Source organism: Perissodus microlepis, chromosome 1 (genome assembly GCF_051167445.1).
Source record: "Perissodus microlepis isolate ML-2025 ecotype Zambia chromosome 1, ASM5116744v1, whole genome shotgun sequence".
In the NCBI taxonomy this organism is placed as follows: domain Eukaryota; kingdom Metazoa; phylum Chordata; class Actinopteri; order Cichliformes; family Cichlidae; genus Perissodus; species Perissodus microlepis.
The window spans coordinates 38,250,387-38,272,225 of record NC_140461.1 but is presented as its reverse complement, the minus strand read 5'-3'; the positions used below and the strand labels follow the sequence as shown (position 1 = coordinate 38,272,225).

Sequence of the window (21,839 nt, the reverse complement as noted above, 5' to 3'; positions counted from 1 at the left end):
TAAAAGTATTAGTGATCTTTAAATGAAAAGTATGTGGCTGGTCTCTTGAGACAGACACCCTCTCTACTTCTGAGATTAGGCTTATTTTTGATCAAACTTGTAGTTAGGCTGGATCAGGTCACCCTAAATCAGTCCTTAGACACGGTGCTATAGAAAGGCTCAGGCTGCTATTTCTCCACTTCCTTCAGTTTATGTGTTTATGTGCCACAACTGAATGCTAGATTTTGTCTGGTCACTTTTGGAGTTGCATTGCTGTGGAGATAATTAATATCAACTCCAGAAGAGTCAATTCTTCAATTTGGGCTTAATTAATAATATTTTAATAATTAATATATTAGTATAATATTGACTGACATATTGGTCAATATTAGGTTTTTGTCAATACATTGGTATCTACATTTATACTGGCCAGTAAATGAAAATGTAAAAACGTAAATAAGACAAACGACAGAGGCAACTTGTTATGAAGAGAAAACAAGATTAAAAAACGTCATTGTCACGTTTGTTTTAGTAAGAACTCATAAATAGCTTCATATAACAAATTTTAGTGAAATCAGTTTGTTTTGTGTGTCTGAAAGAAAATGATGTCAGCTGATACACTGTATTTTTAAAACACCAAAAATCAACATAGTGCCTGGAGAAACCCAGAGCAAACAAAGGGACGACAAACTCAAACCCAGAACAGAAAACCCTGCAGATCAGAACCACATTCTGAGCATTAGCAGAGAGAGCGGGACTTCCTGGTGGCTCCTACACCCAAGTGAACCACTGATGTATTTTGATGATGATCGTTATTAACAATAATTACTTTTGCAAACCTGGATCTACAGGGAGTGCAGAATTATTAGGCAAGTTGTATTTTTGAGGAATAATTTTATTATTGAACAACAACCATGTTCTCAATGAACCCAAAAAACTCATTAATATCAAAGCTGAATGTTTTTGGAAGTAGTTTTTAGTTTGTTTTTAGTTTTAGCTCTTTTAGGGGGATATCTGTGTGTGCAGGTGACTATTACTGTGCATAATTATTAGGCAACTTAACAAAAAACAAATATATACCCATTTCAATTATTTATTTTTACCAGTGAAACCAATATAACATCTCCACATTCACAAATATACATTTCTGACATTCAAAAACAAAACAAAGACAAATCAGCGACCAATATAGCCACCTTTCTTTGCAAGGACACTCAAAAGCCTGCCATCCATGGATTCTGTCAGTGTTTTGATCTGTTCACCATCAACATTGTGTGCAGCAGCAACCACAGCCTCCCAGACACTGTTCAGAGAGGTGTACTGTTTTCCCTCCTTGTAAATCTCACATTTGATGATGGACCACAGGTTCTCAATGGGGTTCAGATCAGGTGAACAAGGAGGCCATGTCATTAGTTTTTCTTCTTTTATACCCTTTCTTGCCAGCCACGCTGTGGAGTACTTGGACGCGTGTGATGGAGCATTGTCCTGCATGAAAATCATGTTTTTCTTGAAGGATGCAGACTTCTTCCTGTACCACTGCTTGAAGAAGGTGTCTTCCAGAAACTGGCAGTAGGACTGGGAGTTGAGCTTGACTCCATCCTCAACCCGAAAAGGCCCCACAAGCTCATCTTTGATGATACCAGCCCAAACCAGTACTCCACCTCCACCTTGCTGGCGTCTGAGTCGGACTGGAGCTCTCTGCCCTTTACCAATCCAGCCACGGGCCCATCCATCTGGCCCATCAAGACTCACTCTCATGTCATCAGTCCATAAAACCTTAGAAAAACCAGTCTTGAGATATTTCTTGGCCCAGTCTTGACGTTTCAGCTTGTGTGTCTTGTTCAGTGGTGGTCGTCTTTCAGCCTTTCTTACCTTGGCCATGTCTCTGAGTATTACACACCTTGTGCGTTTGGGCACTCCAGTGATGTTGCAGCTCTGAAATATGGCCAAACTGGTGGCAAGTGGCATCTTGGCAGCTGCACGCTTGACTTTTCTCAGTTCATGGGCAGTTATTTTGCGCCTTGGTTTTTCCACACGCTTCTTGCGACCCTGTTGACTATTTTGAATGAAACGCTTGATTGTTCGATGATCACGCTTCAGAAGCTTTGCAATTTTGAGACTGCTGCATCCCTCTGCAAGATATCTCACTATTTTTGACTTTTCTGAGCCTGTCAAGTCCTTCTTTTGACCCATTTTGCCAAAGGAAAGGACGTTGCCTAATAATTATGCACACCTGATATAGGGTGTTGATGTCATTAGACCACACCCCTTCTCATTACAGAGATGCACATCACCTAATATGCTTAATTGGTAGTAGGCTTTCGAGCCTATACAGCTTGGAGTAAGACAACATGCATGAAGAGGATGATGTGGACAAAATACTCATTTGCCTAATAATTCTGCACTCCCTGTATGTTGCCATCAAGAAAGGACAGCAAAGTTGAATCATTTCATTGGCTGGCCCGCTACGTTACTACTGTGACACCTATTACGTACTTGAATTTTTTAACACGCCAAATATCCTGTAAAGACATTAAGATGCAAATCTATGAGATAACAGGTAATGCCTATCATTCTCACAAACTGTCCAGACACTCACAATTCGAGGTATTCTTCATCCTGTGATGAGAGCCATACCTGGTAATGATGCAGCTGCACGTTCTCTCTCTTCAGCACTCCAGTTCCCACAGTGCCAAGGCCAAAACAGCCAGCCAGGAACTGCAACCTGACAGAGGTGAGCAGTGAAGAGGACTGGAAGACTGCGCTGGATCGATCTGCATTGTTCAGTTGGCTGCCCTTCTCCTCCATGCCTGAGATCAACACCACGATCTGGTGGAGTGCTTCCAAACGCAGCTGGAGACAGAACACATCCAACACTCAAATGTATATTCTGAATATTGACTGATAAGATAGACGTAATTAGCATCAGTAACACTGGTTTGTGAAGCCCTGTTACTAGGCCTGGAGCTGTAGATGTTTTTAGCCAATAAGTATAGCCTAAATAAGTCTTTACAAGGAAGCTGTGTTTGAGTGGGTACGGCAAGCCAGGAGGTAGAGCAACTGGGAGGTCGGTGGATCAATTCCCGGCTACTCTGGAGCAGCGTTTCCCAACCACTGTGCTGCGGCACATAGGTGTGCCGTGCCGTTCCACCTGATTATTACTCGAAGCGATCGGTTTGAGTAACGGCCAGAACAATTACATTGTCTTCCACTAGAGGGGAGTACAACTACCTGCTCTAATTAAATGGGTTGCCAAATGCCAGTAAAACAGAAGAAGACGAAGAAGAAATTACATAATAGTCACGTAATAGCAATAGATAAATATCTGAAGAGAAAAAGTAGTCAGCCTGATCTGGTTCCTGGAGAAAATGCCGACCCAGATGAAGGCCTTAGCTTGAGCAGTGGTCAGAAGAAAGCACAAAAGGTCTACTGGTGACAAACCGAGCCAGTTTCGCTACGCCTGGTGCTCGGGGGGAAATGATCAATATGCTTTTTGTGACATTTTTGCTTAATGGTGTGCCGTGTGATTTTTTTAATGTGAAATATGTGCCGTGGCTCCAAATGGTTGGGAAACACTGCTCTAGCGTGTGTTAGGCAAGAGGCTGAATCCAGAGTGGATCCATTGAGCACAAATGTTAAACAACGTGCTTGTTTATAGAATAGTGTTTACTGAGGTCATGGCCGAGGGCTGTTTCCTCATAGAATTCTATAAGCTCATAAGTCCTTTCAAAACCATGTTTTATCCCCTGGTGGCTACTAAAAACATGCAAACCACTTTTCAAACCTGGAAGCCACCAAACAACTACTGTACATGCTCTATATGACTTGCACAAATTCCCCCTTTCGCTACAAATAGATTCCAAATTTGTGAGAAACACAGATTTGTCCAAACAATGTCTGAAGACCAACTCCTGAGACGTGTGGTGCAGAACTATAGTTTTAATATTTCTTAATCTTCAAATGCAAAAATCATGGTATTGTAGACGTCAATTGTTCAAGGTACATGGATGGAGTCTTCCTTCAAGCTGCAGTTTGACTGTTTACTGGGTAAAATGTTTCCACTCTGCTGGAGACAGCTATGTTTTCCTGTATCCAGTGTGTGTGCTCTGTTTTGCCCAGCTCAGTCTTTTCTTTTTGTTGGCCAGTCTCAGACCATGAAGTCACCCCTCCACTGTGATGCTGACACTGGTGTTTGACAGGTACTATTTAATGCAGCTGCCAGTTTACAACCCGTGAGGTGTCTCTGTTTTAAACGACACATTCTCAGATGTTTGTCTTCTTGCACAGTTGTGCATCGGGCCTCCCACTCCTTTTTCTGTCTATTTTAGAGCCAGTGTTTGCTGCTCCCTAAAGGGAGGTGGATAAGAGATTTTAAGTTTCTGCACAATTACTCACAATAGCCTTCCTTTCTCAGGAGAACAATAAAATGACTGATGCTTCGGACACTAAACTAACCTAAATAATGCTGTGCCATGGTTTCCATGGTTTCAACACAACTGCAAAAGGTTTTTCTACTAATTTATTAGCCTTATAAATGTATTGATTTGGATTAGCAGCCATACCAGGAAACTGATCCAGAGGACTGACAGCTGTTGATGATAGGCCTCTAAGCAAAACTGTAGAGACATTTTTAAAAGATCATCTGACTAATTTGAATTGTTTTTGACTTTGATGATAACGTGTTCTTCTTTAGAAAATAAATACCCAAACTTTTGACGATGTCTTTATACCGTCAGTAGGAATCAGTCAATTTTAGACTGAGTGAAATGAGAGACATTACAGATTTCGGTCTTCAACTCATTTGTTGAGAAGACAAAGAAAACGTATAAAATACTGTCAGCTCTGTTCTGAAAAGGTATAACCGTACAAAAAATAAAAATCCTCCACAAATGAATTAAAAACGTTTCATAGAAGAAAAGAACAAAATCAACTATGCTGACTTTGATTAACCATCATTTGGTTTGACTTCTCGTCAGCGCTGAGGAATCACTCACCTCTGCTCTGCTCTGCTGCTGTTCCATAGCCAGGATAATGGCCTGTGGGCTGGTGGACATACTTTCTTCTGGCTCCTTAAAAGCTGGAGCCAAGCCCACGTCACCACTGATGAAGCTGACCATGTTGTCGATGAGAGCGTGGATGCCCAGCGATCGGCTCAAGTCCAGGTCTGACTCTTCGTACGTTGAACTGTAACTCTGCTGACGGCTCAGCTTGGCCCGAAACCAGGACTCAGCCAGGGAGTCTGGTGAGCTGTGAAGGAGGCCTGAGAAGGAGAAGAAGATCCCGTTTGTTGTATTTGTGCACACAGGGGATCTATTGAGGGATGTGCTGAGTAGCTTTGAAGCACTTAAAAGGAGCGCATTATTACTCGACCGGAGTTCATCAAATGGCCAAATGCCGAATCTACATGCAGGCGCAAGCCTCCATTATGAGTTTGCCTGTGATGGATGCACCGAGTATCCAACACACACTGAGGAAGAATTCTGCGGCTGAGAAGTGGAATGGGAAACAGGCTAGCGCGTCCACACAACAACTCAGTCAAAGTATCAGCACTGATGACTTCTTCAAAAGTGCAACCCAGAAATTTCCATGAAAATTCTTCAAAGTAACAGATTACACTCTTCACGAGGAATGAGCCATCATAGTGCAAAGTAACAGTGCAAGCAGAAGAATGGCCTGAATGGAGACGTTTATGTGATCCTGATTTCTTTATCTTTCTTTTTTTCTTTACAAAATGAAAAGTTGAGGCTCAAAGAGGGCAGGGTGTGGGTATGGCATTACAGTCATGGAGTTATGAGTTAACAAGAGGAAGAAACATGCCATCGTTTACTTGCTTGAAGTTCCTCTTGTGTTTGGGGCTCAACTGCCCCAAAAGAAGCAAATAAACTATCCGTACAGGAATCAGAAGACAGAGAGACAAGAGTAACATATGAACGATAACAACCGAAAACCTGCATTGTCCTCTCTCCAAACATTAGCGGAGCAAATTAGCGGTCGGTCGTTACCTCTCTTTTTGTGGGAGAATGCCAAGTCTAGGTCAACATTTCTCCTTCCATTCTGAAAGAAAAAACAGAACGCAACACTTCACAGATTTGCACATTATGTTAACCTGTGATTGTAAACTGGAGATTCAGGCGGCTGAGGTGGAGGACAAACAGACTCAAGGACGAGTTATGTGTGTGGGCTTTGCAGTTGTTGTGTGAAGGAAGGCAACCATTAAAGGTGGAATTCTAATGTCAACTGCGTGATTATTGGACTAACAGATGCCAGTCTGTAAATTAATCTGCCTGTGTGTGTGTGTGGGGGGGGCAAAGTGTTTCTGCGCAGTGTACCAGGGGCACGGAGAAAAGTTGTCGTACCATAGGCACGAGGAGTGTGTGTGTGTGTGTCTGTGTGTGTAACGTTCCACATGTCAGAAGCAAGTGACACATTGCAGTGAACATGATTTGCTTATTAACACTGGCAAAGGGTTAATGTGTTTACTACCATCATTACTGTGACCTTGTTCTCTGTGAGATTAAAATCACATTATTTTGTCAAATTAGTGTGGTGGGTCAAAGGAGAGCAACCAGTTCTCTAAGTTGTTTGTCAACTGTACTGCAGATGCAACAAAGAGTGTGTGCATGCATTTGATTTACCAAAGTGTAACCTTCTTCATCTGACTCTGGCTGGGAGAGGTCAGACTCACTCCTGGACTTCATCAGTCTGTAACTTGGGCTGCTCTGCACTAAACGGCTCTCTGCGCTCAGACTCTCACTTCTGTACACAAAAATATATCACAGCACTGTTAAATCAATGAGAACAAGACAGCTAAACAACAACAATTAAACACCATGATTTTCACCTGAATGGTGGCGCATAGAGCCACATCAGTTGTCTCCCTTTTTATAAAAATGACACAAAGTACAACACGGTGCTCGAAATACAAAACATTGGAATACTTTGAAATTAAAAGGGTAAAGCAGAATTATGTTCGCTACGAGAGGTTCTGAGGTGCACACCGCAGGCTCCAAACCACTATGGTTTGAAATGTGAGCTATAGCATTACATTAACACAGTTTTTTTGTGTGCAGACTATTCTAGTTTAATTCAGTAGGCTTAACAAACAAGAATGATAGGAATGATATTACACCATGATAAATTCAGCACATCTGATGCTGAATTTGTTAACTGATCAGGTGCACACTCAATACGAGGCACAACAAGTGAGAAAGGCTGAACTAACAAGCAAACAAAATTAATTACTGTCCAAAGACTTATAGAGTCGTGTAGACAACAAAAGTAGCTTGTGTGTTATCTTTTAGTCCTGTGCAGCCACCTTACCTCACTGATATTGGGCACTTAAGACTAGTCAGATCATGACTAACTGAAGACAGCTCTTGATGTAGAGCCTTACAGTTGTGGTCAGTACAGTTCCAGTACAACTATGTAATGTGCTCAGATGCTTTCCAATGCTTCACTGTAAAAGTTAACAAGAGCTTGGTGCAGGAATTCAGTGTTTTTCCACCCACGTGACGACTCAAAAACACTTTTCAAAGCACTTTCATCAAACTATGACCTTTAAATAAGCAGATTTAAAGTAACTATAGAATATAAACCTAATGATAAACTGAGCTATATTAAATATAACTGAAATGTTACATTATAAAAGTATATGAAATAATTAAAATAAGTTGGGTTTTCCCTTAAGTGTATATGGGGCCAGTAAAAGAGAAATGCACAACGAATGACTAAATTTCTTAGTAATGTGACTGTGCCCAATGATAAAGGAATTCAATTTTTCAGGGATGTCAACAGTAGCATCCTATTTCTCTCCGACCTGGTCATGAAGCTGAGGCACTCCTGTGTCCCTGTAGCTAACTGAGTCTGAGCTTCTTCCTGGTTCTGCTTGGTCAGCTCGCCCAGTACAGGGCTGACTCCCAGTATCAGCAGAGCACAGCGGTGGATCACAGAGTTACAGGCTGCTGTGTAAAGGTCTTGGCCTTCTGGAAGACCCGTACTGCCCCTTCTGCCCTCTTGAGCCAGAATGGTGTCTTCCTCTCCACCTCCTCCTCCTCCATTCCTGGAGCTGGAGCCCAGTCCTGTGCTGCTGCTGGCCCGCTCTCTCTCCCGACTGCGAGCCACCTCCCGCGCTGAGAGAAAACATTGAAAGATTTCTGTGTTGTGCCACAATCATACACACACACACGCATGCACACACACACACGCACACACAAAAAGACACACAAATAAGATGCAGTGTTAGAGGACAAAACAGCAGCCACAAAGAATTACTGGAGTCTAATATTCAATACTAAAGCCCGTGCTAAAGCAACAAACTGCAAAGCCTTCGGCACATAAATGTCCATATATTACAGGACATGAATATCAAGTGAAGGTGTTCATAACAGTATGTCAGAAGTTTACACCTTTAAAACTGCCAGATTACACATGCTCATAGGTGCTATGAAACACCTTCCTACTGAGAAAGCTAGCTTATAAACTGTTCAACTTAGAACTTCACAGCATGAGAAATATGCAGAAATCAGTTACAATGTTGCAGATTACAGCTGCGCTTCCAAATACATTACTAAGTAGTGAAACTGTTACAACCTGAATAATAACCATTTATTAATAATACATTCCTATTCATACTAGAACCCTTTTACCAACACTACAGGCTACAGTGACAAGCAAATTCAACAAAAACACAGATGAATAATACAGACAGGATTTTAAAAAGTTAACATTTATTCAGTTATGTCCTCCAATTGGCTACTGCTTTGCACACTAAACACACACACATGCAACTACAGGCACGAGTACTTACTTCCAGCTGTCATTACTTCATGCTCCCTGTCATCCTCTTCATCGTCTTGCTCTTGATGGCCTTCTTCTCTCTCACGGTCAACCCTCTCTTCAAGTTCTGCCTCCTCGTCAATGGTGCGTGTGAAAGAGTGCTCCTGGGGGTCCATGTCCAGAGAGTCCTGATTGTCGGAAATCTGGTCAAATGACAATAATGCCTGATTTTGGATACCATTGATATGACTATTAAGCTCGGTGGAAACGTGTGTATGCAGTTATGACCATAGTTTGGACAAATACAGAATATATACACAATTTTGCCTCTGTACACCACCATAGTGGGTTTTAAATAAAATTAGTACACACTTTACCTTCACAATAAATAGGTTTAGCAAAAACTTTGCATTAACTGTTTGGGAATTCCAGAGGTGGCTGTGGCTCATGTGGCGAAGCAGGCTGTCGATCAATCAGTCCCTGTCTACTACAGTCCATGTGTCCAAGTATCCTTGGGCAGGATACTGAACCCTGAGTTGCTCAAGATGCACCCATTGGAGTGCAAGTGGGTGTGTGACTGTTATATAAAGTACATAAATAAAATGTGTGTGATTGGGTGAATGAGACCTGTAGTAGAAAGCTCTTTGAGTTGTCAAAAATTGAAGAAAAGAAAAATAATGGCTCAATTATATGGAGATGGTTCGGATTCAAAATGTCAGATGATCAGCAGAATAATGTGTTCTGTAGAGAATCCCTAAAAAATGTTCCGACAAAAGTTTCAAGCACTGCTAATCTTTTCCACCATTTACAACAGCGCCATAAAGTGCAGTATGAAGAGTGTGAAACTTTGCTGTATCCCAGATCATAAAGCCTCCAGCACCGAAACAAACCACATTACAAAACTCCCATACCCATGCTGTGCCTTATGGGAAGTGGAGTGACAGTACTAAAGCAGCGGCCTATCATATTGCTAAAGACATGGTCCCCATCTCAACTGTGGAACAAGAGGACTTTATACAGCTGCTAAAAACCCTGACCGAACATACCAGATACCTAGTCAAAAGTACTTTGCAAGAGAAGTACGGCCAAAAGTATATGCTCACCAAAATGTCTCACTTCCCATTGACCAGCAGGACCTGTGAGCCATACATGAATGTGACTACAGCCCAAGACCACACCGGAGAGCATATAGCTGAAGCCCTGCAGGATGCCCTCACAAGCTGGAAGTTCAACCTGACGCTTTAACGACTGACAACGGGGCTAATACCTTGGTGGTTGAGGATGCAGTGTTTTTGTCACAGACTTCATGTGGCCATTGGTCAGTACAATACTGAATAAGCTGATTTGAAATAAGAAAAAAGATTACTAGGCATAACATTAAATAAAAATCTTATAGAATCACAGAAAGAGCTAAACATATCTACAGGGTGGGCCATTTATATGGATACACCGTAATAACATGGGAATGGTTGGTGATATTAAAGTCCTGTTTGTGGCACGTTAGTATATGTGAGGGGGCAAACTCCTCAAGATGGGTGGTGACCACGGTGGCCATTTAGAAGTCGGCCATCTTGGATACAACTTTTGTTTTTTCAATAGGAAGAGGGCCATGTGACACATCAAACTTATTGGTAATGTCACAAGAAAAACAATGGTGTGCTTGGTTTCAACGTAACTTTATTCTTTCATGACTTATTTACAAGTTTCTCTTTGTTCACAGCCATTGACATGTCGAAGAGGTTAACACGTGAGGAGCGGATCGAAATTGTGTTGATATCTGGTGAACGCAGTAACCGGGTCATTGCAGCAGATTTCAATGCAAGACACCCTACGAGACCACCCATCTCCCATGCTACAGTCAGCAAACTGCTTGCTAAGTTTCGTGAAACTGGTTCAGTGTTGGATTTGCCAAAATGTGGACGCAAGAAAACTGTCGCTAATGAAGAAACATCAGTGGCTGTCCTAGCTTCATTCAGCAAGAGCCACAGCGTAGCACTCGCCGCATGTCACTGGAGAGTGGCATTAGTCGAACATCCCTTTGGCGGATATTAGCTACTCACAAATGGCACCCTTACAAACTCCAGCTACTGCAGCATCTCAACGAGGATGACCCAGATCGGCGCACAGAATTTGCAGAATGGGCAAAACAAAAATTGGAACAGGACCCTCAGTTCACGCAGAAGATTTTGTTCAGTGATGAGGCAAACTTTTATGTGAATGGTGTTAACAAACAAAACCACCGCTATTGGTCTGACAGTAACCCACATTGGATGGATCCCTCCAAGACTGTTGGAACAACAAAAGTGATGGTTTGGTGTGGTATATGGGGTACAACGATAGTGGGTCCATTCTTCATCAGTGGAAACCTCAAGGCCACTGGATATTTGAAATTGCTACATGATGATGTGTTTCCCTCTTTATGCACTGAAGCTGGCACGTTCCCTGAGTTTTTCCAGCAAGATGGTGCACCACCACATTATGGGTGCCAGGTCCCAGCATTCCTAGATGAACAGTTTCCTGGAAAGTGGATTGGTCGTCGTGGGCCAGTTGAATGGCCCCCAAGGTCTCCCGATCTGACCCCCTTAGACTTTTATCTTTGGGGTCATCTGAAGGCAATTGTCTATGGTGTGAAGATACGAGATGTGCAGCACCTGAAACTATGGATACTGGATGCCTGTGCTGGCATTTCTCCTGCGGTGTTGCTATCAGTGTGTGAAGAGTGGGAGAAGAGGGTTGCATTGACAATCCAACACAATGGGCAGCACATTGAACACATTTTATAAGTGGTCAGAAACTTGTAAATAACTCATGAAAGAATAAAGTTCAGTTGAAACCAAGCACACCATTGTTTTTCTTGTGACATTACCAATAAGTTTGATGTGTCACATGGCCCTCTTCCTATTGAAAAAACAAAAGTTGTATCCAAGATGGCCGACTTCTAAATGGCCACCATGGTCACCACCCATCTTGAGGAGTTTGCCCCCTCACATATACTAATGTGCCACAAACAGGACTTTAATACCACCAACCATTCCCATGTTATTACGGTGTATCCATATAAATGGCCCACCCTGTATATTGACAACAAGGCAATTATTTTCGTAAGTAATAGCCAGCTTATACATCTACTGGCTATAAACACTGCACCTCACTCACCAGGCGATGCACAAGCAAGGAATGATGGAGGTGCAGTCGACCGAAACAATTCCAATGGGAACGCCGATGGATGAAGGTGGGACAGGTGATGGATGTTGCCAGCCTTCCAACACCCTCCCTAGGTCTGAGAGGGATGTACCACATGCCGGTAAAGTGCTGGAGGTATACGCCATGCTATGGCTATCATAAGAGATGATGACAAGCTGTATCGAGTGAGTCAAGACACTCGCATGGGAGAGGAACACACCCAGTTGTTGGGCCCAAAAAGCCGTTGGTAAATTATTTTCCAGGTTATATGGGATATGGTAAAGCTCTGGAGCAAATTATGCAGGGCTCTAGAGTGCGACCAATTTGGTCGCAAATGCGACCAAATTTTTCAGTGGTTCGACTAAAAAAAATATTTGGTTGCACCTGTGCGACCAACTGTTCGGGTAGCAAAAAAAAAAAAAAAAAGAAAATCTGCAACCTTCCCTGTGGTCAACAACAGACACACATTTTGCCCCTATCGTGGACTAAACCAATCAGAGATAGTAAGGGGCGGGACCTCTTTGATTGGCCATGGTCCAGTTGAAAGTGCAGGTGGAAGTGGGAGGTGAGTAACTTGAATAAAGCGATATCAATTCATTAAATCCTGAATTGACTTTTAAATATAACTGTGTTTTGCCAGAAACGCCAGATTCTCAGATTAAAGCTCACAAAACCATTTCAACAACAGCTGTCGGAGCTCAGCGATTCTGATGCGCCGGTCCGCGCTGTGTTTACGTCTTTTTGCGCTGATTCTGAGCTGCAGGTTTCGTCTCTCTCCAACCAAAATTCACCGAGCCAGCAGCAAAAGAAGCAGCAAACTGCGCTTCACATTTGATCAATGTCGTCATGAATTTTGCTGTTTTGCTTCCACGACTATTAAAATCACACTCCATGCACAGCTAGCTCTCTCTCTATCTCTCTCTGTACTTCAAGAACAGTTTCCCGTCTCCAATCTCTGGTTTCTGTATTATTCAGTCACTTATTACCCACCAGTCTACCGTTGTTTACAGCGCTGTGGCTGCTGTCTTTTTCTTTTCTTTTTTTTTTTTTCACTTAAATGACCTCGGACAAGAAAGCCTGTTTTTTCTGTTGTTCAATACTGAAGAAATTTAAACTTTATATGCAGAACATTGTAGAATATTTTTAAGGTTATCTGCTGTAAAAAGCCAGACCAGGAAAATCTCCTTCATGTTTTTCTGTTTTATTCTCAGTTACTTTCACACAAAGGCATCTGCTGTGATGTTCACAATTCTGATGAAGTCAGTACTGATAAATGATCAGAATTATAATATTTCTGACTGTCTGAGGCTAAGTTGAATCGAATCGGGATTTTGAAAACCGGAATCGAATGGATTATAGAAATCAGTGATGATACCCAGCCCTAGTGAGCAGCCTAGGCACGACAGAAGTGGATGTAGCTGTAATAGGAAAAGAACTATTGCTTAGGCGTAGTTAGGCGTACCGGTACGCCCATGGCAAAAAGTTAGTCTAGAGCCCTGTTATGGCCAAATTTTATTGGCCGGCCATCCAGGCAAATGTGCGCCGATGGTGTGGTCTAAGGTACTTGGAAAGAAAAGTGTCTGGACTTCTTTAAGTTGCTTGAAAATTAGGGATGCACCGATACCGGTATCTGGTATCGGCCTCGATACCACATTTTCTAAAGTACTCGTACTCGTTAAAAGTCCCCCGATACCGGGGAACCGATACCACGGTCTGAGACCTGTCTATGTTTCAGAGGAATGTTAGGGGTTAATCACAGGCGCCGAGTGCCCGCCCCCAGGCCCCGGCTGCAGCTCAAAGCGGGGAGAAGGGGAGGCGAGACATGTCAGCCGTGTGGAACTATTTCAAAGTGAACGAAGACGCGAAAACAAAGGCGGACTGCAAATTGTGCTCAGCGAAATTGTCCAGAGGAGGCTCTAAAGGTAGCGCATTTAACACAAGCAATTTAATCAAGCACCTAAAATCCCAACACGACAACGAGTACAAAGAGTTTACCCACGCTTATTTACCCACGCTTATTAGCACAGAGGAGCATAGCTGATGCTATAGCAGTGGGACGGAAAATAGTTGGGCATTTTAAACATTCCGCCTTAGCCTACTCCCGCCTCGAGGACATTCAGGGACAGCTCAACCAGCCAATAAAGAGACTGCAGCAGGACGTACAGACGCGCTGGAACAGCACGTATTACATGCTCCAGTCCCTCATTGAGCAAAAGCGAGTGCTGGGGGTGTCCGAGCACGAACTCCCTGACTATATCACCGCTCACCAATGGGCTCTTATGGAGACCACTGTTGCCATCCTTGCCCCCTTTGAGGAACTAACTAAAAGAGAGAGCAGCTACGACGCACTAGCCTCTGATGTCATCCCAGCTGTGACTGTGCTAGTGAGACTTCTAAACAGAGAAACAGACGAGGACCACGGCGTCAAGACAATGAAAGCAACCTTACTGGCAGCTGTCAAGAAGCGCTTCAGTGACGTCGAGACCAACCCACTGTACTTCATCTCCACCATACTCGACCCAAGGTAAAGTCTGTGTGCTATAGGTATTCAATGATAAACTACAGTACTAAATGTACGATTATTTTACATCTGAAATATTATATATTTGTAACTAAAATACACACATACAAATGTATGCAATATATAATATGAAATATATTTCCCTTATTACTACCAGAAAGTCAAATGGCTGGCATTTGTCACAGTGGTTTAGGGGAAACTAAAATCAGTCCTATTTTTCCACATATTAATACATTTATGAATCTGCAGGTATAAAGATCGCTTCTTCTCCAACAACACTGCTCCAGAGGCCAAGCTGCACCTGAAGCAGGAGCTGCAGATGATGTCCAGAGCTGAGGCAGAGGGGAGTCGGGCAGAAGCTGCAGAACCTCCTGCTAAACTGTTCCTCAAGGCCCAGGCCAGCACTAGCAGCAGTCTGGACACTGTATTTGACGAAATCGCTAAGGAGCAGCCCCAGGCAGCACAGCCGCTGGCAGCAGGTGCTGCCATTGAGCTCGACACATACCTCGGAGAGGCCCCAAGTCCTCGTGAAGACAGTCCTCTGAAGTACTGGGGTGTCAACAAAATCAGGTTCCCCACTTTGGCTAAAATGGCCCGTAAATACCTCTCAGCCCCATGTAGCAGTGTGGAAAGTGAAAGGCTTTTTAGCTCAGTGTCACACATTATAGATGAAAACAGAAACAGTCTGACTGCTGATAATGCAGAAAAGCTACTTTTTTCTTACTTTTCTTAAAAAAAACCTGCCACTCACTTTTTCTAAATAGGCTCCGTTAAGTGAGTCGTCTTAGACTTGATGTTAATACCTACCTCAGTTGCACTGACTGCCACAGTTCTATGTTGGTGGATGTTGTTAGTTTATAAATGCCCCTTGTGTTGTTCAAAGCGGCAGAGTTTACAACAAACTGAAAACAATACTTGAGTTGCACTGTCACTGTTTACATTTTTGTTTTCATAATTATTTATTCTGTAACATGTTGCATACAACATGCTTTTCATTCATGTTCTCAATTCCAAACCAGTCCCTTGTTTTTTTGTTAAATCATAGGACTAAAGCTGTTACCTGTAAATTTAAATCATGTTTTTTATTAAGTACTCGGTATCGGTATCGGCGAGTACTGAAATGCAAGTACTCGTACTCGTTTTCCAAAAAAGTGGTATCGGTGCATCCCTATTGAAGATGTTTCACTCTCATCCGAGAAGCTTCTTCAGTTCTAGGGTCAAATGGTGGAGAGTCCCAGATTTAAACCCTTGTTTAAATCTGGGACTTTGTGTTTACGAGTTTTGTCTTTCAGGTGAACCAGTTTGTGTCTGAGCGTGTTGCTGGGTCTGAAATGCACCGGGATGTCATGCTTGGAGAAAACTCTCCTGAGTTTCTCTGATACACCGGCTACATAGGGGATGACAATGTTGTTGCGTCTGTCCTTCTTATCCTCCCTCGCTGGTGTCTGATCTTCTTTTCTGTGCCTCTTTGCTGACTTTATAAAAACCCAACTAGGATAGCCACATGTTTTAAGTGCTTCCTTTGCATGTGTGTTTCTTCTTTTTCCTTCAGGCTTAGAGGGAACATGTTCTGCCCGGTGGTGTAGGGTCCTGATTACTCCAAGTTTGTGTTCCAGAGGGTGATGGGAGTCAAAGAGAAGGTACTGGTCCGTGTGTGTGGGCTTCCGGTAAACTTCGATGTTGAGGTTGCCGTTCTCTTCAATGTGCACAGCGCAGTCCAAGAAAGGCAAACAGTCGTCCTTTGTGTCTTCCTGGTGAACTTGATGTTTTTATCCACGGTGTTAATGTGCGCAGTGAAGGATTCCACTTCTTGTGTCTTGATTTTGACCCAGGTGTCGTCTACATATCTGTACCAGTGGCTGGGTACTCTTCCTTTGAAAGAGCCAAGAGCCTTCCTTTCCACTTCCTCCATGTAAAGGTTGGCTACAATAGGGGACACGGGGGAGCCCATGGCACAGCCATGTTTTTGTCTGTAGAAACCCTTGTTGTATTTGAAATATGTGGTGGTGAGGCAGAGGTCTAACAGTGTGCAGGTCTGATCGGTGTGAAGTTGGTCCTGTCCTCCAAGGAGCTGTCTTCTTGTAGTCGTTTTCTGACAGTCTCCACGGCCTCCATGCAAGTGAAGAGGGAGACTACATCAAAGGACACCATGGTTTCATCTGGATCCAGGGTAAGTTTCTGGACCTTGTCGGTGAAGTCGGTGGAGTTCTTGATGCGGTGTGGGGTGTTCCCCACGAGAGGAGCAAGGATGGTAGCAAGGTGTTTCGAGATGTAAGTGGCTGAGTTTATGCTACTGACAATGGGTCTGAGTGGGACACCTTCTTTGTGGAGCTTAGGAAGTCCATAAATGCAGGGTTGGGCATCCCCTGGGTAAAGGCGGTGATATGTAAGGCGGTCAAAGGTTTGTCCTTTTCAAGGTCTTGAAGGAAAGCGATAACTTTCTTTTTGTAGCTGCTTGTGGGGTCTCGCTTTAAGGCTTCGTAGGTATTGTTGTCACTGAGGAGAGTAGTGATCTTTGTGTGGTAATCCGTTGTGTTTAGGACCACGGTGCATCTTCCCTCATCAGCTGGTAATATAGTGATGTTGTGGTCTTTGCTCAGGGAAGCGACGGCCTTCTTTTCCTGTATTGTGAGGTTGGACGGAGGGACTTTGGCACTGGAGAGGGTGGCTGAGACTTTCCTCCTGATTTTCTCTGCTTCTGTTTGTGATAATTTGTTCATCCGTATGGCGGTTTCTGTGGCTGTGATGAGGTCCACTATGGGCAACTGTTGCGGAGAAATGGCAAAATTGAGTCCTTTGGCTAATACTCTCTTTTCAGGTTCAGTGAGATTCCGGTCTGAAAAGTTCTTCACCCATTTTTCCTGACTGTCCTCAGGTGTGTGTTCTTTTCTGAGTTGTGTAGGTTCAGACTGAGGAGTGTGTGTTTTTGAAAGCAAGTTGTGGAATTTCCTGCGTTGTCTTTCTTTTTCTTTAGAGTGTTGGGCCCGCTGAGCCTTGTCCACAAACTTGTAAACCTCTTCTTAGATAGGAGACGGTAGAAGGGTTTTCAGTTCCTGCAGAGTCTAGCTAATCTTGCTCTAATCTTGCTAATCAGCTATAGTGAAATGGACCTGTCTTATCCTTTCACTTAGAAGCTGATTTTGTGCTCTCCGTAGAATCAACTCTGTATCCCCTGACAGTGGATCCAAGGCGCAAACTCTTAGGAACAACCTTGCTTTGTCTGCATCTTCGTTAAAACGAAGATGGTTCCTATAATCCGCTAGTTTCCTTGATTCCTTTTCATACTCCCGCACCAAGTGAAGGGTGTTCCTCCCCAAATGTACGCCGATGGTGTGCGTCCTGCTCGGAGTCGCCATTACCATTAATGGAGGTCCTGTTTGAGCTCACATTGGCACGGACCTCGTCGGGCCATTTCAACGGAGTACACAGGGATATCACTTTGTATTAGTTCTGGTGGCTTATGCAATACGATATCCTGAAGCAGTGCGTCTGCGCACCATTTCTGCAACGAGTGTGGTGCAGGCACGAGTCTGCAGATACTGACTGACCAGGGCATCACAAGAGAGAGATGAGATAGGGCCAGAGGTACCTAATTCCAACATTCCAGCCTCCTTCCATTGTAATAACCATCTCACACAGGCGCAGAGAGTGGACGTGCTGCATTGGAACAGCGTTTTGCAGATGTGTTCTCCCACCCTCAGCCGTGCCAATCTCATAAAGCACAAAAGGAGGAAGCTGTAAAGCTGATTGTGCTAAAAACAGTTGTTCATTTTGCAACGTTGTGTGTATGGGACCTTCGATCAGTCACACACTTGATCTCAATCCAACAAAAGATACTTTTCAGTTACTAAAGACAAAAGTTAGGGCAGAGAGACCCATCACCCATGTATTAAAATCAACCCTTATATTTGAAATTATGTTGGTTTGTTCCTAAACAGTTTGTGCTACACTTTTTTAACCCCTTAAATTAAAGGTGAAAGTCTGTTGTTGAATCACACATTGATTTATTTAAATAGTGGTGTGCAGAGGCAAAACAAACAAAAAAAAAGAAGCTTTGTTTACTTACCCTCCTCTCACGAGAAGAAGATCGTGTCTGGATGAAGTCCATGTTCTTGCAGGCTAGTAAGCGGTTTCGTACCTTAAAAACACTGCGATAGACTTCTGCCAGGGACTTAGATGGTTGATACCTGATAGGAAAATATTTCCTTTAGACAGGTACTGTGGGACAGTATGGAAATGCGTCATGCCATATATTAAAAGGTGTATTTTGTTGTACTACCTGCCCTCTCCACAGGCTTGGCCCAGCAGCCCTGTGTGCTTCAGTAAGGCTGCCAACACAAACCTGGACACAGTGTCTAATAGGGTCTCATTACTGAGAGATGCATTGTCCCAGTCTGCAACAAAATCCACAGTGCAGTCAGTGAATGTATATACCTGTAAAGCTAATTGCATTAAAGAAATGGTAGGATTCTGTATATACTCAAAACAGATGCAAACCTTTGCCAATAGCGTACTCATGCATGTTGATCCAAAGGCTGTTGGCAGGTTCTTTAGAGGAACCCAGAGCCAAATCCACCAAGACACTCAAGTCAGGATGCAGTGTGCAGTCGAAGGGTTTCTGCTCCTCATTACCAGACAGTGCAGCCTCCAATAATGAGCTGATGCAGGTGTCTGAAGGACAAGCAAACAATTATCTTCACAAGTCACAGAAGAAGCGATAAATGAACTCAACTGGACAAGAGCCCTAGGATTCTGATCAGTCAGTCGAACAAAGTAATGTCCTGCTCCAAGTTACATTCACAGCAGAAGGGACCTCCCTCATCTACTCATGTTGCTACTAGAGATGGCACGATACCACTTTTTTATGTCCGATACCGATATCATAAATTTGGATATCTGCCGATACCGATATGAATCCGATATAGTGTTTTTTAATCAATAAAACTGTTTTTTAATATCTTGCTGCATTTTGTATAAGTTCATACTCAAGTTTAAATAAACAACACCAAAGCTATTCTCTTATACCTGTATGTAAAAAAAAACACACTGCACCCAAAATATTTCATAGTTCAGCAACACTGATCAATCTAATAAACTTAAACCTGCTCCATCCTCCCTGTTCTGGTATTTTAAAGAGTACTTAGCAGGAATATTAAGCAACCTAACTAATAGGGTTGCAAACTCCCAGCAAAAAAAAAATAGGGAGCCACCCCCCACCCTCCACCTCATGATGCTTAATCGATGTAATCAACTTTAATTTGATGCAGTGTGGAAAAAATGCACAGAAATAAATTATTTTTCAAGAATAATTAAATAGATTCAATATCTTTTTCAACAGAACTGCAGACTGCACAGATGGTACCTTCCCAAAGGAAAAAGTACTATAGCTTACTAGGGTATATTAGACTTAACAGTTACTATATACAGTAATGGACTTCTATATATTTTACACAAGCTTAAAACTTTGGGTGTAAGATTCAGATAATTATTTATTAAAAGCTCGACATTTTAAATGAGAATAAGAAAGAAAAGTATGTCTTTGTGCCCCCTTTTCCCTGTTCATGCCCTATCGGCCCCCCTGGCTAAACTTTGCTAGATCCGCCCCTGCACAGTTACCAGCCGTTTATTAAAGTTATATTAAATAAATTCTAACAACAGCTTATCAAGCTTAAACGTGCTGCTGTTGTTCAGCCGCTGGTTTCCTCTTTCTGGTGCAAAGTGGGCCAAAAACAAACAAGAGAGACGGACTCGCGACAGAAAAGCCGATCAGCTGATCATTGATCAGTTTCATGATTGAAGTAGCAGCAGGAGAGAGAGAGGCCGTCGCTCCATATATCGGTTGTTAAGCTTAACGTGTAAACTAGTTGCTACTGGTTGTGTATGTGGGCGTCCGTCCTGTACCTAGCTGGGGGATGTCCATCTCCAAGCCATTGCTAAATAGCGGTGTTTTGAGCCAGTAAACAGTATCTTGTTCCTCCAGTGAGGTGGGAGCTCCCTGCAGCATCCCACCAAGGCAGCGCCCAACTAGCAGGGCGACTGTCCTCTCCAGGTCCACAAGCCACACCCAAGAAAGTGCGGGCTGCGGCAGGGTCATTCCTGAGGCTGGCTCAGCAAAGTCTGAGGTACCTGAAAAAAGACAAATACGTTCTCCAATTTAGTATTCCACCAGACGTCAAGATGGCCCCAACTGCATGGTGTTGAAACATATCACCTTTCATTATAAATAACACTATATGATTTTCATTTTCTCATATCAGACATCAGTGTTACATATTAATGTTAAGGCCAAAAATGAGTCTTGCGAAGTCGCATCTATTCAGCATCTCACACGAACATCTAGCCTAGAGGTCGGCGACCTGCAGCTTGCAGGCCAGGGGTTAAGATTAAGGTTTATATGTACCTCTGTGCCCGTCACCTGCATGTGCTGCTCTTCTTCTCCCACTGCTTGGTAGGAGCAGCTATGACTCTTTTGATGTTGAAAGTTGCCGACACCTGAACCGGCAAATTAATCCTCCAATTCTAGTGTATGTTTATGCCAAATTAAAAAAAACAAAATCTTCAAGCTCTTAAAGAGAAAAAACTTAACGACAGAATATGTGCACACATAATGCCTGCACACATGGCTTTTTGTAATTACACTGCTGGCTTAGCTGACAAGGGCTCATAATTTAACATCTCCAGCAGAAATGATCACATCATGTGTCTGTACATGCATTTACCACATCCCAGGATATTTTGTAACTTTTTTGTAGTGATTTTTTTTTTTTTTTTTCAAATCTTGACCAAGTTAACCTTGTTCTGAGCTCACCCTGAAGAGGCCACTGCAACTCCTGGTCCTCCAGAGGAGAGGCAGCAGGCAATAGTCTGTTCAGACAATCCAGAGGAGGCAGCAGTTCCAGCAGTTGGCTCAACAGCGGCCTTGCCACCGACACCGGAAGCAGCAGTAAGGCGTTGATTATCTGACACAGCATGCTGCCTGCTGCTGACACGTAGATCACATCTGCAGATTACATGATCATAGTTTTATGACAATGATATAAAACAAAAGAAAGTATCTTCAATGCTAAATGAAAAGAACTTGAACTATCGGAGCAGAATGAGATAACAAGGAAGTGAGAACAGGCCAGATTACAACACAGGTCACTTGATTTCATTCACCTTGTAGCTTCTCCCGTATGCTGCCATTCCAGGAGCTCTCCTTTATCAGCGCTGCAGAGCGGGAGTAGATATCTGTGGCATGTGGCAAGAGCAGCTGCAGATGTTTGTGGAGCAATGACACACTGCTGGAGTTCTGCAAATAAACAGGGTGACAAAAAGTTTTTATATACTATGGTCATTTTCTTTTATTTGGTTTCTTTTATTCACTAAAAAAGTGACAGAC

The 21,839-nt window shown here is 43.0% G+C and overlaps 1 protein-coding gene and 1 pseudogene across 14 annotated transcripts in view; one reads left to right on the top strand and one right to left on the bottom strand.

The window, feature by feature from the left end:
• herc1 (HECT and RLD domain containing E3 ubiquitin protein ligase family member 1) overlaps positions 1-21,839 on the bottom strand; it is an 83,543-nt gene that overhangs the window by 41,974 nt on the left and 19,730 nt on the right. For 8 of the 13 annotated variants that reach the window (XM_084922922.1, XM_084922937.1, XM_084922954.1 and 5 more), the window contains exons 16-28: positions 21,617-21,749; positions 21,267-21,458; positions 20,360-20,584; positions 18,956-19,129; positions 18,738-18,852; positions 18,525-18,645; positions 8,786-8,957; positions 7,796-8,132; positions 6,615-6,735; positions 5,982-6,033; positions 5,797-5,862; positions 4,974-5,239; positions 2,617-2,832 (exon numbers count right to left, since the gene is read on the bottom strand). In XM_084922922.1, coding sequence (XP_084779048.1) covers positions 2,617-2,832; positions 4,974-5,239; positions 5,797-5,862; positions 5,982-6,033; positions 6,615-6,735; positions 7,796-8,132; positions 8,786-8,957; positions 18,525-18,645; positions 18,738-18,852; positions 18,956-19,129; positions 20,360-20,584; positions 21,267-21,458; positions 21,617-21,749 — 2,190 coding nt within the window. The remainder of the gene's footprint in view (positions 1-2,616; positions 2,833-4,973; positions 5,240-5,796; positions 5,863-5,981; positions 6,034-6,614; positions 6,736-7,795; positions 8,133-8,785; positions 8,958-18,524; positions 18,646-18,737; positions 18,853-18,955; positions 19,130-20,359; positions 20,585-21,266; positions 21,459-21,616; positions 21,750-21,839) is intronic. The other 5 variants (XM_084922995.1, XM_084922991.1, XM_084923003.1 and 2 more) reach the window with 3 other exon arrangements.
• LOC146394237 (zinc finger BED domain-containing protein 4-like) lies at positions 14,255-15,218 on the top strand (annotated as a pseudogene). The gene is made up of 2 exons (XR_014799772.1): positions 14,255-14,461; positions 14,708-15,218. The product of XR_014799772.1 is annotated as a zinc finger BED domain-containing protein 4-like (transcript).